At 43.7% G+C, this 15,614-nt stretch overlaps 1 protein-coding gene across 4 annotated transcripts in view; it reads right to left on the reverse strand.

Moving 5' to 3' along the window:
* Window positions 1–1,260: 1,260 nt before the first annotated feature.
* DOP1B (DOP1 leucine zipper like protein B) overlaps window positions 1,261–15,614 on the reverse strand; it is a 49,648-nt gene continuing 35,294 nt past the window's right edge. For all 4 annotated transcript variants that reach the window (XM_064647089.1, XM_064647086.1, XM_064647088.1 and 1 more), the window contains exons 23-37: window positions 15,103–15,237; window positions 14,300–14,355; window positions 13,061–13,165; window positions 12,916–12,982; window positions 11,982–12,123; window positions 11,686–11,768; window positions 11,316–11,425; window positions 10,228–10,374; window positions 9,859–9,920; window positions 9,093–9,221; window positions 8,058–8,194; window positions 7,691–7,746; window positions 6,402–6,551; window positions 4,064–4,193; window positions 1,261–3,588 (exon numbers count right to left, since the gene is read on the reverse strand). In XM_064647089.1, coding sequence (XP_064503159.1) covers window positions 3,328–3,588; window positions 4,064–4,193; window positions 6,402–6,551; window positions 7,691–7,746; window positions 8,058–8,194; window positions 9,093–9,221; window positions 9,859–9,920; window positions 10,228–10,374; window positions 11,316–11,425; window positions 11,686–11,768; window positions 11,982–12,123; window positions 12,916–12,982; window positions 13,061–13,165; window positions 14,300–14,355; window positions 15,103–15,237 — 1,770 coding nt within the window. In that variant the 3' untranslated portion in view covers window positions 1,261–3,327. The remainder of the gene's footprint in view (window positions 3,589–4,063; window positions 4,194–6,401; window positions 6,552–7,690; window positions 7,747–8,057; window positions 8,195–9,092; window positions 9,222–9,858; window positions 9,921–10,227; window positions 10,375–11,315; window positions 11,426–11,685; window positions 11,769–11,981; window positions 12,124–12,915; window positions 12,983–13,060; window positions 13,166–14,299; window positions 14,356–15,102; window positions 15,238–15,614) is intronic.

Genomic DNA, 15,614 nt, shown 5'->3' on the forward strand with positions numbered 1-15,614 from the left:
TGTATCTGAAAAGGGTGGTGAGGCCTTGGCAGGGGCTGCCCAGGGAGGTGGTGGTATCACCATCCGTGGAAGTGAATGTGGCACTTGAGGACGTGGTTTATTCAAGGTGGTGGTGCTGTTTGATGGTTGGACTTGACCATCTTAAAGGTCTTTTCCAACCCTGACGATTCTGTGATTTGGCCCAAGTAGCTGAGGTTGTTTCCTGGAGCAGAGCAGGATAACTGTGGAGAAGCAGCTGGGAATTTTGGTTGGCAGTCCATATCCACTTCCCAACCTCTTCCCTGTGCCCACACTGTGCTGCATTGTGCTTATCTCCAGCAGCCAGAACAAGGACATCTGTCCCAGACAGTGCTGTCCTACCTCCATATGGCCTCTTCTCCAGCCACATCCTGTTCTTTCTCACAATGTCTTATTCCCAACATTCCTTGGATGGCTCCGTGGCTATCGGTGTTTGGCACAGACACATCAGCCCTTCATCTCCTGGGCTTCTGCAGTATCTCACCCAACACCCCAAAAGGTTTACAGGCTATGAGGGAAAGGGTGAAATCTGAAAAGCAGCTTTCAGGGAGTCATTTGAACCACACTCCTGCTGCCTGAGGAGTAAAGCCCAATGGAATGGAAGAGTTTTCTCTCTTCCAAAAGAAAAGGCATTTCCCTCAAACATACGAAAAGGTCCAGGCTGAGGCTGTGCAACAGCAGCCCCTGATGTCTCAGAGAGAGCTGCTCCCTCTGTACAGGGGTCAATCAATGATCCTCTGGTGCTGCAGCAGAGCTTCCTCCTCCTGCTCCCTGCTCCAGACACACAGCTCCACACAGGACAGGGATCTCACGGTGGAAAGTTCAGGAATGTAAAAAACAGGGACACAGGAGAGGGAGCAGAGGGGGCTTGTGATGAGAGGGAGAAGGAAGCAGCAGCACAGCCAAAGGCAGGGGCCAGTGCTGACTTGTAGTGATCCAGAGCTCAGAGGGAGTTTTCAGGAGGAATTTCTGGCTGGAAAGGGTGGTCAGGCCTTGGCAGGGGCTGCCCAGGGAGGTTTGGAGTGCCCAGCCCTGGAGGTGTCCCAGGAAGGCCTGGCCATGGCACTCAGTGCTCTGGGCTGGGGGACAAGGTGGGGATGGGGCACAGGGTGGATTTGATGGGCTGGGAGGGCTTTTCCAACCTCAGTGATTCTGGGATTGGATTTGGGAGCTTTTACAGAGCCAGACAAAAATTAAATTCAGTGAGTGAGCAGTGAGAAGAGTCTGAAGAATAAGAATTGCTTTTGAAAAGGTATTTCAAAATAACATTTAATATTATTAGAAGAATTACATTCATATATAATTTCGGATACATCACAATGTTCCACATTTCAAGTCCTGTGTTGCACCTACTACCTTTTTCTTTCAGGAAAATCAAATCCTTTGGATATTTAAAGGTCTCCCTCTGTGGCTCTGCTGTCTCGTCGCCGAAGTATCCAAAAGATAAAGCTGAGCTTGGTTAGACTGAAAACAAGCAAAGACTGAAAACACAGCAAAGCAAAAGCATTTTCTCTCCTGGTCTTGAGTTCCAGGCAAAAGGGTTTCCAGATTTTATTGACAGTGAAGTTATTCTGCTCTGGCAGGACCAGGTTAGAGCAGGCCAGCCCTCCTTCAGTGGGAGCATAAGGAGTAAAACAACTTTAGTTAGTCCCATATGGAAAAGGAATAAAGTTATGGAATAAAGGAATAAAATATGCTGGAGATCCCTTTGAGCCTTCCACTAGCCCAGGTTGCTCTAAGCCCTGTCCAGACTGGCCTTGGGCACCTCCAGGGATCCAGGGGCAGCCACAGCTTCTCTGGGCAACCTGTGCCAGGGTCTCACCTCCCTCATCTCATCAGGATTTTAAGGGAAATATCCAAGTATGGAATGCAACCAGCAGAAAGCTGGAAGTAAAACTACCAAATCATCCTGAGTCTCAAGAAAATAATCCATAAAAACTGTTGAGGATATGTAGGTAATGGACACAAACATTTTAAAAAATAACCTGCTCCAATATTCAAGTAATGCCTTCAAAGGGGAGCTTTTCACTTGTGCTCATCCCAACAGCATTAGAGATCATTAATAAATTAAATCCCTAGAAATAATTCACATTCTTAGTCACCACACAATATCACACCTCAGTCTATCACTTTCCTTAACTGTAAAAATGCAAAGAGTTCATTTAAGTTTAGCACAAACCTACCCTAGTATGATTTTCACAGAGCATTCCAGTATTAGCAGAGTAAAATATGTTTCATTATTTTAGTTTATAATCCCTGGGTGAAAACTTCATCTGCCTGAGGGTCAAACCCACTGCAGAGAAGCCTCCCACATTTGTTGTGTGGGTTTTGAAAAAATAAATCCTGCTGACACTAAACCACCAAACCTTTTCAATTCAGCACTGTGAGGATCTCCCTACCTGTCTTCCCATCTAGGAACAGCCAAATACATTCTTTTGTACAAAAAGTGTTCCTAAAAAAAAAAAAAAAAAGAAAGACTATTATTTTTATTAAGCTGCTGAATACAGCAATTTATATTTTTACAGAATTATCTTCACTTAGTTGCATTTCTGAAGTTGCAAAGTGGCCTGAGTCACTGAAAGAACAAAGCATTTTTTTTAAAATTTAAAAAACTGAACGATCATATTGTAATCAATTCATTAAAATTAAAAACCCCTCAAGTAATGCTAATTACAAAATGTTACAGCAGAGGTTTGTCTTTTATGCACATTTTTATCTAGGAATTGCTAAGCCTGGAGGATGCTGTTATTGTACAGAGCTGAAATTACAGGCATGGTAAGGCTGCACAACGTAGGAGCCTTAGAAAAATCCATCTGGTTGGAACTTAGGTGATTTCTTTGGAATTTGGTAAGTTTTAGGCCAAGTTAAAAGGGTTTTAACCTCAGGAAACGACTTATCTGCAAACTGATTGTACACTGACATGCAAGATTAGCTTTTTCTCACCTCTACCTTCAGAACACAGTTCCAAAAGCAGCTTAAAATACTTACTGGAGGAGTTCCAGGGCCATTGCTACTTTCACCAAGTCAAAAATATTCTCCCCTTATTTACAAAATGCCTCTAATCCTCCCCAAAGAACACCAGTAAAATACAGTAACTCTGATAAATTACCACCAAACTGCACTTTTCCCCCCCCTCCCACCACCACAGGAACCTGAGATTCCTGCTTTTTAACACCATCTCCTGGATTACTGGAGAGCACTCCCAAAATGTAGCTTGAAAGCTGGGGGGGAATAAAAAAAGGAATTGCAGCAAAGCTTTCCCTTGTTTTGCTGTTTTCCCACCACGATCCAAAGTGTCCGACACGTGGCTTAACTTTCCATGTTCTCCAGAAAGTCACATTCAACACTGTCTTCCAGCTGCTGCAAGATCTTGGGGGTGCTGCTGCTTCCAACACAGTCCATGGAGACAGCTGGGGAAGGGTGGGAATTTTGGGACTGGCTCCTGTTTGCTGTGAATGCCCAGCAGAGAGTCTGGAAGAAGGGCATGAGCTGGGTGATGCTGGAGACGGAGCGCAGGGTCAGCAGGGGGAATCTGTGCTTCTTGGGAATTCCCTCGCTGTGGTTTGGTTCCTGGGAGCCAAATAAAAAGAGATTTGCTAAAGGTCCTGTCAGAGAGGAGTTGTTTTCACTGGTGGTTGTGGGAAGATTTAAGGGAAAAGCGGGAAAACTGCCTCTTGTTCCCTTACACTCACAGTCTGAAATCCTAAAGTTTGAAAGCAGATGATTTTTAAAAGCCTCATGCATTTTAGTAGAATATCGTGGAATCTCATGGTTTGGGTTGGAAGGGACCTTAAAGATCATCTAATCCAATGCCCTGCCATGGGCAGGGACACCTTCCACCAGCCCAGGTTGCTCCAACCTGGCCTTGGACACTTGCAGGGATCCAGGGGCAGCCACAGCTTCTCTGGGCAACCTGTGCCAGGGCCTCCCCACCCTCACAGGGAAGAATTACCTAAAAATCTGTTGCATAACTTAAAATCTTACCACCTGTTTAGAAAAGTAAATTAATAGATTAAAAAAAAAAGAAAAAGAAAAGTTTCTTTACCCTGTATTTCATCTTGAGCAGATCCATGATCCTCACAATGTGTGGTCTGCATTCCTGATGGTTTTCTACCAGGTGAGAGGTCACAGGACATGACTCTGTGTCCACCTCTGGGACAAATGCCCATTTGTACCTGAAACAAGATTCCTTGATAAGAAGAAAACCCCTATTTGGATCCTACCTAGTTTAGTATAGCCCTGGTTTCCTTCTAGCATTTGTATTCTTTTGCTATGCATGAACAAGTACATTACTACCTTGTCAGTATTTAAATGCAACTACCCCCAAAACATTCCCATGTGTGTGAAAAGGGAAAACAGCCTCCATCTTTCCCTTCTCCCAGTTTTTCCAGGTTAGGGAACTTCTGAAAGAGATGGTGAAGGATGGTGAAATCCTCCTACCCTGACAAGACCAAACTGTTCTCCCAAATACCCTGAATTACAACATCAACACCTGCACTTTCAAAAAGAACTGAGGCCAAAATGAAGTCTGGGAGAAAACAGATGTGGAATGACTTTAAAGGATAAGAATGGGAACAACGTGGTGTGGCAGGATAGTCCACCCTGAACAGACCTAAAATCCAGTAATGCACACTATGCAAGCCATAGAATCACAGAATCATGGAATCTACTGGGTTGGAAAAGACCTCTGAGATCATCCAGTCCAACCTTGATCCAACCCTGCTGTGGTTCCCAGCCCATGGCACTGATGCCACATCCAGTCTGTCCTTAAACACCTCCAGGGATGGAGAATCCACCCCCTCCCTGGGCAGCCCATTCCAATGGCTGAGCACCCTCTCTGCAAAGAAATTCTTTCTAATATCCAACCTAAACCTCCCCTGGCACAGCTGCAGACCCAGCCCTCTTGTCTTGCTGATGGTTGCCTGGGAAAAGAGACCAACCCCCCCCTGGCTCCCCCCTCCTGTCAGGGAGTTGCAGAGAGTGAGGAGGTCTCCCCTGAGCCTCCTCTTCTCCAGGCTGAACAGCCCCAGCTCCCTCAGCCTCTCCTCACAGCACTTGTGCTCCAGTCCCTTCCCCAGCCTCGTTGCTCTCCTCTGCACCTGCTCCAGCCCCTCCATGTCCTTCCTGAGCTGAGGGCCCAGAACTGGACACAGCACTCCAGGGGTGGCCTCACCAGTGCTGAGCTCAGGGCAAGAATCCCTTCCCTGCTCCTGCTGCCACCCTGTTCCTGAGCCAGGCCAGGATCCATTGGCCCTCTTGTCCCCCTGGGCACACTCTGGCTCCTGTTCAGCTTCCCTTTCCTGCCTTTCCTGCCCCATGCAGGCCATCATGCCAGCTGTCAGGCCAGTTCAGCTGCTGCCTTGGTGTTCAGTTATGTTGAGACCCTCCTGGTTCACCAGACTTGGAACACACATCCTTTTTTTGACCCCAGATATGACATCCTTACAGATGGCAGATTATTCCATGTACTCCCTTGAAGTGTGGAGCTTCTCCCAGGAAGCAGGGATGCCTCCTCATGGTCACTCCCCAGGGGTTAAGGGAAAGAGAGACATCTGCCTGCTATCTCCTATGGTGACTTATATCAATCTCTACTTAATGATTGTTTCTTCTGCTGCTTTAACAGAATTGCTTTGTTACAGTGCATTATATTATTTTGTTATATAACACTCTACTAGTAGATTTTTTTTTTTTAGCTTTTACATCATGTAGTAAATAATTCTGATTAGGATCTTTCCCCTGTTCAGCTGTTTGTTAATTTCTCATAATAAATCATTCATTTATATAAATCTTTGTAGTTTGCCATCGTTAAAACCTGTGGGACAAAGGGGTTTAATAGCTCTGTAATTCCTTTAAATTTAAACTGCTAACAGAGTCCGGGGCTAAGATGGGATTCAGCCACACCTGAACCCTTCCCTGGATCTTAAAATGTCTGGATCTTAAAAGGAATAAGTTATTTATGGGGATGCTGAAATGTTCATACAACTCCAGCCCAAACAAAAGTGATGCTTCACAGGCTCTGAGTTCACCTTTACGACTTGTAACAAATTAATAAATCAACCCAGAGATTAAATTAGCGACAACAAAATGAATCCAAAAGGAATTTCTTAATGACTGCGTGAATTTTTATTACCCCAAATTATCAGTTTAATGTAAAAAAATGAAAACATTTCCAAACAGGGAGGAGGAAAAAGGTGAAGTGGGGAAAAGCCATCCCCTAATTAGTGTGAAATGACTCCTTGTTCCTCACCAATTCTGTCACCATAATTGGAGGAGGAGTTCAGAGAGCCAGGGGGTCCTTCCTGCACCTCCACACAAGGCTTTGCTTTCTAAAACTTTTCCTGAGCTTTCCACTCTCCCGGGACCCCTGGAGAACAGGGACTTACATTTGGAACAAGTGCATCCTGTCAGGTGGGAAGGAAAGCGCCGTGTCCAAGAATTTACAGGCTGAGAGGTACAGGGAGAGCTCGTTGTGCGGGATGTCAGACCCGCCGCCGTCCCCAGGGGCTCTCTGCTTGCTGATTTTGCTGTTGCTCCTGCGTTCAAATTCCAAAAATGGCCCATTAAAACATGAATTAAAGGGTTTTCATTCACACGTTTACAAAAGCAAGCACGGGTACAACTGGTTTTATTCTGGAGGAGATTATAGGAAATTAATTGTGGGATTAATATGAAAAGGCAGGAGGAGAAAAATAATCTAAAATTTACCAAGAAAAAAAAGGCAGCATGTTAAAATATTCAAATGCTGACTTAGCATTTAATCTTATCTTTGTATGCAATTAATAACTATTATAAAAATGTATATTAAAATATATAAATATATCAAATATATTAATTTAATAATTAATAATTATATAAATATAACAATTATTATATTGTTTTATGTTACATATAATATATAATATTATAATATATATGATATATAATACATACTATATTATTATTATAACACATATAATATATATATTATATACAATATATAATACATATAATATATTTAATTATATATAAAAATAATATATAATACATAATATATTCTATAAAGAATATACATATTATTATATTATTTTATATTATATTATTATATAATAATTATATTTACATAATTATCAATAAACATTAATAATCATATAAGTATAAATATAAATTAATGTAATAATTTAAATAATATATTTAATGTATAAAATATATATTAAATAATTAATATATTTAATATTAAAATATATATAAAATACATTAAAATATATATTAAATATATATAAAAGATATATAAAAGATATATTAAATATATATAAAAGATATATAAAAGATATATTAAATATATATAAAAGATATATAAAATATATATAAAATATATATTTTTAAGCATCTCACTATTTTAGCTAATATAATAATATATTTTAGCTTTATATTTAGCTAATATAAAATAATAAACAAAATTTATTATGACAATACATATATATTATATATATAATTATTATTATAGAATAATTTCATAATATAAAAAAATCCTAAACTATGACTCATCAGCACCAGAAATATAAAAGTGCAATACCAAAAAATCTTGTTGGCTCCTCCCTATCCCAGATAATTAATTAATTAAAGAAATTAAAACTGGCAGATACAGAACAAGCAGCTTTCACAATTTCTCTTTCAGATAAATGGCAACACTCACTTTGATGGTTCCTCTTCCTCAGTTAGATCTTCTTCCAGCTGCAGGAATGTCTGAATCTTAAAAGGAATAAGTTATTTATGGGGATGCTGAAATGTTCATACAACTCCATACAACATCCCAAACAAAAGTGAGGCTCTGAGTTCACCTTTATGACTTGTAACAAATTAATAAATCAACCCAGAGATTAAATTAGCGACAACAAAATGAATCCAAAAGGAATTTCCTAATGACCACGTGAATTTTTATTACCCCAAATTACCAGATTAATGTAAAACCACGAAAACATTTCCAAACAGGGAGGAGGAAAAAGGTGAAGTGGGGAAAAAACCATCCCCTAATTAGTGTGAAATGACTCCTTGTTCCTTACCAATTCTGTCACCATAATTGGCCACAGGGAGGTGAGGTGCTGAGGGGAAATCCTCAACAAGAGAACTCGGAAGAAGAGGAACATCTGGGCAGCAACCAGAGAGGTCTGGCCCCCGCGGAGGTTCTCGGTCAGTCGTTCTGGGGGAAACACAAAGAAGTAAAAAAAAAAAAAAACAAAAGAAAAGTCATGTTTTCTTGAATTTGGGAAATAAAAAGTGTGGAATCACAGAATGGTTTGGGTTGGAAGGGACCTGAGAGATCTTCTAATTCCAATCCCCACGGGCAGAGACACCTTCCACCAGCCCAGGTTGCTCCAAGTTTATCCAACCTGGCCTTGGGCACTTCCAGGGATCCAGGGGCAGCCACAGCTTCTCTGGGAATTCTATCCCAGCCCCTCCCCACCCTCACAGCCAAGAATTCCTTCCCAATATCCCATCTAACCCTACTCTCCTTCAGCTTGAGGCCACTTCCCTTGTCCTGTCACTCCAGGCCCTTGTGAAAGGTCCCTCTTCACCTTGTGGCAAAACAAAATGTTTTGCTTTATCACCAGTTTTGGGCTGAGTCCCTTCCATTCTATGAACAAAATTAGGATTCAGACAAAGCCTGAAGCTGTGGTGGGTTTACAGTAAACAGAATTTGGTCAAAACTGACTTTTAAGGAGAACAACAACAGCTGGAAGGTTGCTACAAACTGATCACATTTCCAGACCAAAGGCCTCGAAACACAGATTGCTCTCTTTAATGAGGAGTTTAATTTAGAGATTGATAAATTTTATTAAAATTTAGGAAAAATGGAACTGTGTGTTGGAAAACAGGTGACATTCCTTTCTTACAGAATTTCTGTCACAGAATGGTTTGGGTTGGGAGGGACCTTAAGGATGATTTTGTTCCAACCTCCTGCCACGGGCAGGGACACCTTCCACCAGCCCAGGTTGCTCTGAGCCCCATCCAACCTGGCCTTGGACACTTCCAGGGATGAGGAATCCCTCTGGGCAAAGAGATCTGTGTTCCAGGTGGAAGAGAAAGGCAGATCTTACCCTGTATCAGGGGCAGGTAGAGGTGGTACTGGTCGGTCTCCCCGCTGAAGACGGCGAACGCCTGGCGCTTCAGCAGCATCGCCTTCTGCTCAAAGCTTGGGTACAGTTTTAGGGCACTGCTCTGCATGTCTGTGACAGAGAGAACAATTATCTAACCATGGAAAAGACTCCCTGTGATTTGGGCTGAAAATAATTCCTGTGTCCTGAAATCTAAAGGAGAAAAAACTCTCTTTTTGGGTCTGCCGGTGGCGAATTCACCTCGCGCTGTAAACCTTGGCTATCCTTCTAAAAGGGCTGAAAAAGAGATCAAAGCTGCTTGAGGCAAATTGAAGGGGTGCTATCCCATCCTTTCCCCCCAAGGACCTATTCTTCCACACTCTCCTCAAGCCTGAATTAGAGGTCAAAGCACCTGACTGCAAGGTTTTCTGCACTGGCTCGTGCCAGCTCACAGACACCTGCAGACTTAGGGAAAGTCTCCTCCTGGAAAAGGTCACACTTGAGCAACTCAAAATTAGGGTAAAATGTGGATGCAGGAGCCCAGCACAAGCATTTCTACAACAAACCCACTTCTGGTGTGTTTTAGACGTGACTAAAATACAGATTTAACTCAGCACAGGCAGTAAAGTTGACAATGTGGTCAATTATGCTGAATCAGCAGTGCCAGCATTTTATTGCTACATCAGGATATTAAAAATGCACCTGATACCTCAAATGGAAATAGATCCCAAAATGATGCAGAAGTGAATCCTCAGCAGCTGATACTTACTCATCAAATCTTTAAACATGGTTTTCTCGTGTGTCAGGAGATGGTCAATAATGGATCTCCAACTGCAGGAGATAAAGAAGGGATCAGATAAACAGGGAAAGCTTTGGAATAGATTCACCTCAGCAAAGATTGGGGTCAAACCTTTCAAACAAGGAAACATTTTCCAAGCATGATTCATGAGCAGACTAGTATGTGGGTTAACAAATAAGACACTGAGCAGAATTAGTGGGTGAGACCCATTTTTAACATTATTCCATGCTGTAAATTAGTACCAAATGGAATTTTCTTCCCAATGTTAGCCTTCTCCTTTACAGCCTTTCCTTGCCAATTCAGAACACAAGCTTGGAGTGCTACAATCCCATGTCTTACTGAGTGCATGAAGTGTCCATCTGGAAAAAAGAGGGATCCATGTACAACTCCAGCACTTCTTTTTTCCAGGCTCTCTTGGTGTAGGCGTATCCACTCAAGGAGCTGAGCAACTGGGCACCAGCACGGAAACTGGGAATGTTGTAGGCACTGGGGGAAGAGAAAAAAATGATAAACAGGTATTTTTTTAAAGTAAAGTTTAGGTATATAGGAAATAAATTTGGGACAGTGGTTTTAAACTGCCAGAGGGAGGGGTTAGATGGGATATTAGGAAGGAATTATTGATTGTGAAGGTGCTGAGGGGCTGGGATAGAATTCCCAGAGAAGCTGTGGCTGCCCCTGGATCCCTGGAAGTGCCCAAGGCCAGGTTGGATAAACTTGGAGCAACCTGGGCTAGTGGAAGGTGTCCCTGCCCATGGCAGGGGGTGGCACTGGATGATCTTTCAGGTCCCTTCCATCCCAAACCATTCCATGACCTCTATCACCTGTGTGTCCACTGGCTGGTAATGGGGAGCAGCAGGAGCTGGGCAGACCAAAGCAGTTTGTGCAGAAGCAACTCCCAGTCTGGGGAGGTATTTCCAGACTGGTCACATCATAGCCTGTCTCCTCTACAAGTGTGAACCAAAACTTCCCTCCAAAAAAAAATTTCCAATACACTTTGCATCCTTGTCAGCCAAACCCTTGGATATCACCCATCTCTCCCACACTTTTGGCTGAAAAACTAGGCACAGGTAAGGGAGATATCCTGCTCTTCCTGCTTCCTGGTGGGTCCTGGGATGTGCCCAGTGCTCTGCTGCCCCATCCCAGTGTCTCTCCACATTCCCTGACAAGCACAGAGAGGGGAAGCTTTGAGGAAAGGCCAAAAATCCAGGTGGGAGGAACATCTACAGCTAAACGGGAACTGCTGTCACAGAGCTCAAACCACACAAGGTTGCAGCTCCTGGGGGAAATACAGCTCAAGCACAGCTCAAATACAGCTCAAGCCTTATTAGAATGGAAATGAGGAGTGGGAAAAAAAAAGAAAAGCAAAAATATAACACTGAGGTCCAAAAAATCAGAGGACAAAACCACGTGTGCAGAGAGAGACCCACCTGTGGTTGCGCAGGTAAGGGAAGACGTAGTAGAGCAAACGTGAGATCAGTGGCACAGCTTTGTCCTTCTCATCACTCCTGTAAACCATGTCCAGGAGAGAAGCAAGGACCTCAAAAAATGAAAAGAACATCTCTTTAACCCCAAAGCTGGCATTTCTGGCAGAAGGGGAATGTGCCACATTCCAGGATGGAACGTGTGTGCCCATGAGATGCTTCAGGGAAGGTTTGCACTCCTATTTTATCTACCTGGGAAGCTTAATGTTTAGTAAGTCAAATTGAACTGCTTAATAATATCAAAGCTTAATAATATCAAACCCACCTCAGCTTAATAATATCAAAACCACCCCACAGATGAGAGGGTCCTACTTACCTCAGCAAGGAGAGAAAGGGCTTGGACGCTGTATATGGAAGGAGCAGAGGCAGAAACCATTGAAGATGGTGCCACTGAGGTATCTGAAAGAGGCAAAATAATTCAGTGTTCTTCTTCAGGCATGTCCAGATTTTGCTGTTTCCTAATTTGCCTCCCAAACAGAACTGCTGCTTGCATGTTGGTATCACAGTGGAACGTAAACCCATGCAAACCACACACTATCAAACTCCCTTGTGCTCTTCAAGGCCTTCAGCAGAGGAGAGGAGGGAGCAGGAAGCCAGAGAAAACCACTTTACCATTCACATCTTCCATGTTGAAGTCATCTGGTAAAATCTGAGGCTGAGCTTTCACTTCCAAGTTCCTGCTCAGCCAACTGGTCTGTTCCAGAGAAGAACCAGCCACAGTCCCTACGGCCTCCAGGATTTTTTGGGTCACCTCCTGTAACATGAGCAGAAAAAGTGGCATCAGATGGACACTATCATCACTTGGCATATTTAATTCCCAGGGAAATGAGAAGCTGGTGACTGTAACTAAACCAAACCCCATCTGGCCAAAGCAAAGCAGAGGCCACTTGGGAAAAGGCTGTAAGATGGCAAAGCTTTCTGTCACTGTTGTTATTTTGTTGGCAAGTCTCTGAAGCAGAAGTGGAGACTTAATTGCTCTGCTGGCATACAAAATTACTATAAACATAACCACATCTCACCTCCTCAGAGCCAAAACTGCACCCACATAGGTGGTGCTTGAACTGTTGTGGTGAAATCACCACCAGGACAGGAGGAAAATCCTGCTCTGCTCCGCCCCTTCTTTACACAACAGGTGAGCTCAGAGTCATTTCCACTGCCAAACACAGCTGGGAGCTTCAAGGATAATTAGGCCACTAATTTTCCTAGATAGCTTTGAGATTTCAGTATTTACACACAGGAGATGAACCCTTGACATCACACTTATGTTACGACTCCAATTCTGAGAGAGATCGTTAAAACTACCCAGGGAAATCACCTTTGAAAAGTTTGTGGTTTCACACAACATTTGGACAAAATTTTGTTTGTCCCTCCTGTTTGAGCCTCCCCTATTTACCAGGCCTCAGCCAAAATGTGTGGATGCACATCCAGGCATTGCCAAAAGCACAGGGGAATTCAGATAGGAAGGACAGAGCAGGTCATGTCCACTTTTACTCAGATGTACAGTGCCAGATTTAGGAACTGAGAGGTGAGCATTTCTTCACTGTACCTGCAAGTCTTTTTGGTCTTTTTTGTTTTCCAGAGTGGGTGTCCTGGTCACAAAGTCATTCAGGGTGCTGTGGGAAAAGCAATTCCCTCCAGGTTAGTGGCTGTACATGTCTGTCAATGCACCTCTAAAGCTTCTCTCTTAGTACCTGAGGAGAAGGAAGTGTCCAGGAGGAGCCAAGTTCAACTGCACAGACTCCCTGAGGAGTCCTAACAAGGGCTGGAAGTTCTCCTGCAGGGCTGAGACAGGCAGTCTGCCAAAAAAGCAACACCAAAACACACCTGAGCGAGGCTGGAGTCATGGAAAGAACAAAAAACAACATCCAGGGGTAACTCCTAAATGTACTGTTTACAGTCTGTTGGACAGTCTGATCTATCCCAGGCTTTCCATGGAAGAAAAGCCAAGTGTGTGAAGAAGAGTTTTGATCAAAGGAGTATTTCCAGTGGACTGCCCAGCCCAGGCTGCAGCCATGGCAGTTTTACTGAATTTAGAAGTTCTCTAAATTCATTGGGCAACACAGAACAGATGAGGAGAAAGATGATAAAAAATCACAGACATGGAATGGTTTGAGTTGGGAGGGACCTTAAAAATCACCCAGTCCCACCCACTGTCATAGGCAAGGACACCTTCCACTAGCCCAGGTTGCTCCAAGTCCTGTTCAACTTGGCCTTGGACACTTCCAGGGATCCAGGGGCAGCCACAGCTTCTCTGGGCAACCTGGGCCAGGGCCTCCCCACCCTCACAGGGAAGGATTTCTTCCTAATATCCAATCAATCCTAGTCTCTGCCAGTCTGAAGCCATTCCCCTTGTCCTGTCCCTCCAGCCCTTGGAAATAGTCTCTCTCCATCTTTCCTGTAGCTCCCTCAGGCCCTGCAAGGCCACAATCAGGTCACCCCAAAGCTTCTCCTCTCCAGGCTGAACAATCCCAGCTCTCCCAGCCTTTCCTCCCAGCAGAGCTGCTCCAGCCCTGGGATCCTCTTGGTTCCTGCTCTGGACTCTCTCCAGCAGCTCCATGTCCTTGCTGGGCTGTTCCTCAGGGCTGGAGCAGCTCTGCAGGGGGGTCTCACCTGAGGGGCACAATCCCCCCCTCACCTCCTGCCCACATTGTTTGGATGCAGCCCAGTCTTGCTCATGAGATGCCTGAAGTTGCTCCATGAGCATGAAATTAGGTTTTCAGGCTGCACAATCAACAGAGCAATGGAACAGAACATCCCAGCCCTGGTACTCCATGTCTGTGTGGCAACAATGGAGGGACAGCACATTTCCTGCACAAAGGTGTTCTGTGACACTGGGACACGAAGATCAAAGTAAAGCAGAAACAGTGATGCAGAGTGTTCTCCTGACTAGAGTCAAACAAAAAAATTCTCCTTTACAACATCTGACTGACCTTTGAATGAAAGCATAGCTGAACTGCAGCATTGGGATATCCACCAGAGAAGATTTCTGAAAAAGGAAAAAGCAACACCAGAATTATTTGCCATCAGAAAGAAAAAGAAGGTCCAGGCTGTGCAATGCTTGTGTTTAGTGGTTACCACGCCCTTCAAGTGAAGCCACTTGTACTCCAAGAGGTGACCAAAGTATCTGTAGAGCAGTTCAGGACAGAAATGCATCCCTGAGTCATAAATGTGCAGCAGCTGCACAAAAATGTCACCGTCCCCTGCACTGGAGGCCCCCACACCTTTTCATTCCCAGCAACTTCTCCAGGAAAATATTGGAATCACAGACTGGTTTGGGTTGAAAGGGATATTAAAGATCATCCAGTTCCAGCTTCTTGCTGGGACAAGGGACACCTTCCACCAGCCCAGGTTGCTCCAAGGTCCATCCAGCCTGGCCTTGGACACTTCCAGGGATCCAGGGGCAGCCACAGCTTCTCTGGGAATTCTATCCCAGCCCCTCCCCACCCCCACAGCCAGGAATTCCTTCCCAACATCCCATCCAACCCTGCCCTCTGGCAGTTTAAAACCACTGCCCCTTGCCCTGTCATGATCTGCTCAATAGTGATGTTCTGAAGAACTTTCTTACACTGAGGGATCAAAACACAGAAATCCACGTTCTGGAAAACAAAACTTATTCAGGAGCAAAAGAGAATCCCACACTTAAAAGAGAAACCTTCTAACAATGCTGAGCAGACACACTGGGACAGATCCAGGAGAGAATATATGAAAAAAATGGAATTATCTCCATGGTTACCTCTTCTCCCTTGATCTGTGCTGGTTTCTTGACCACCTCTTTGATAAGATGTAAAATAGTGTCAATTTTCAGTGTGTTAAGGGCACAAATTAAGTCCACAAGAACAAGCTGAGATGCACTGGCCACTGGAAGGATCTGACAAAACAAGACAAAGCAAAAGACAAACCCCTCAGACCCCTGGGCCACACAAACCAGCTCTTTGTGTGATTCCCCAAACACCAAAACTTATACAAAATGTACACTACAGAGGTTAAATCAAACACAGACCCCTTTGCCATATACAGGTCTTCTTCCAACACCTTAAGAAAACAACTTTTTCATAAAAAGAACAGTTTGATTATGCTAAAATGAAAAGAAAGAGGTTCTGATCAGAATAAATGTTCAGTTCCAGAGAACACTACAGCTCTGGCCTTTCTCTGGAAATGGAATTTGATTCATGGTCTTTCTCTGGAAATGGAATTTGATTCATGGTCTTGAAAACATAATTGTCAAACTGCAATCCTAAGATTGCA

The sequence above is a fragment of the Pseudopipra pipra genome, chromosome 2, assembly GCF_036250125.1.
Source record: "Pseudopipra pipra isolate bDixPip1 chromosome 2, bDixPip1.hap1, whole genome shotgun sequence".
Classification (NCBI taxonomy): Eukaryota; Metazoa; Chordata; class Aves; order Passeriformes; family Pipridae; genus Pseudopipra; species Pseudopipra pipra.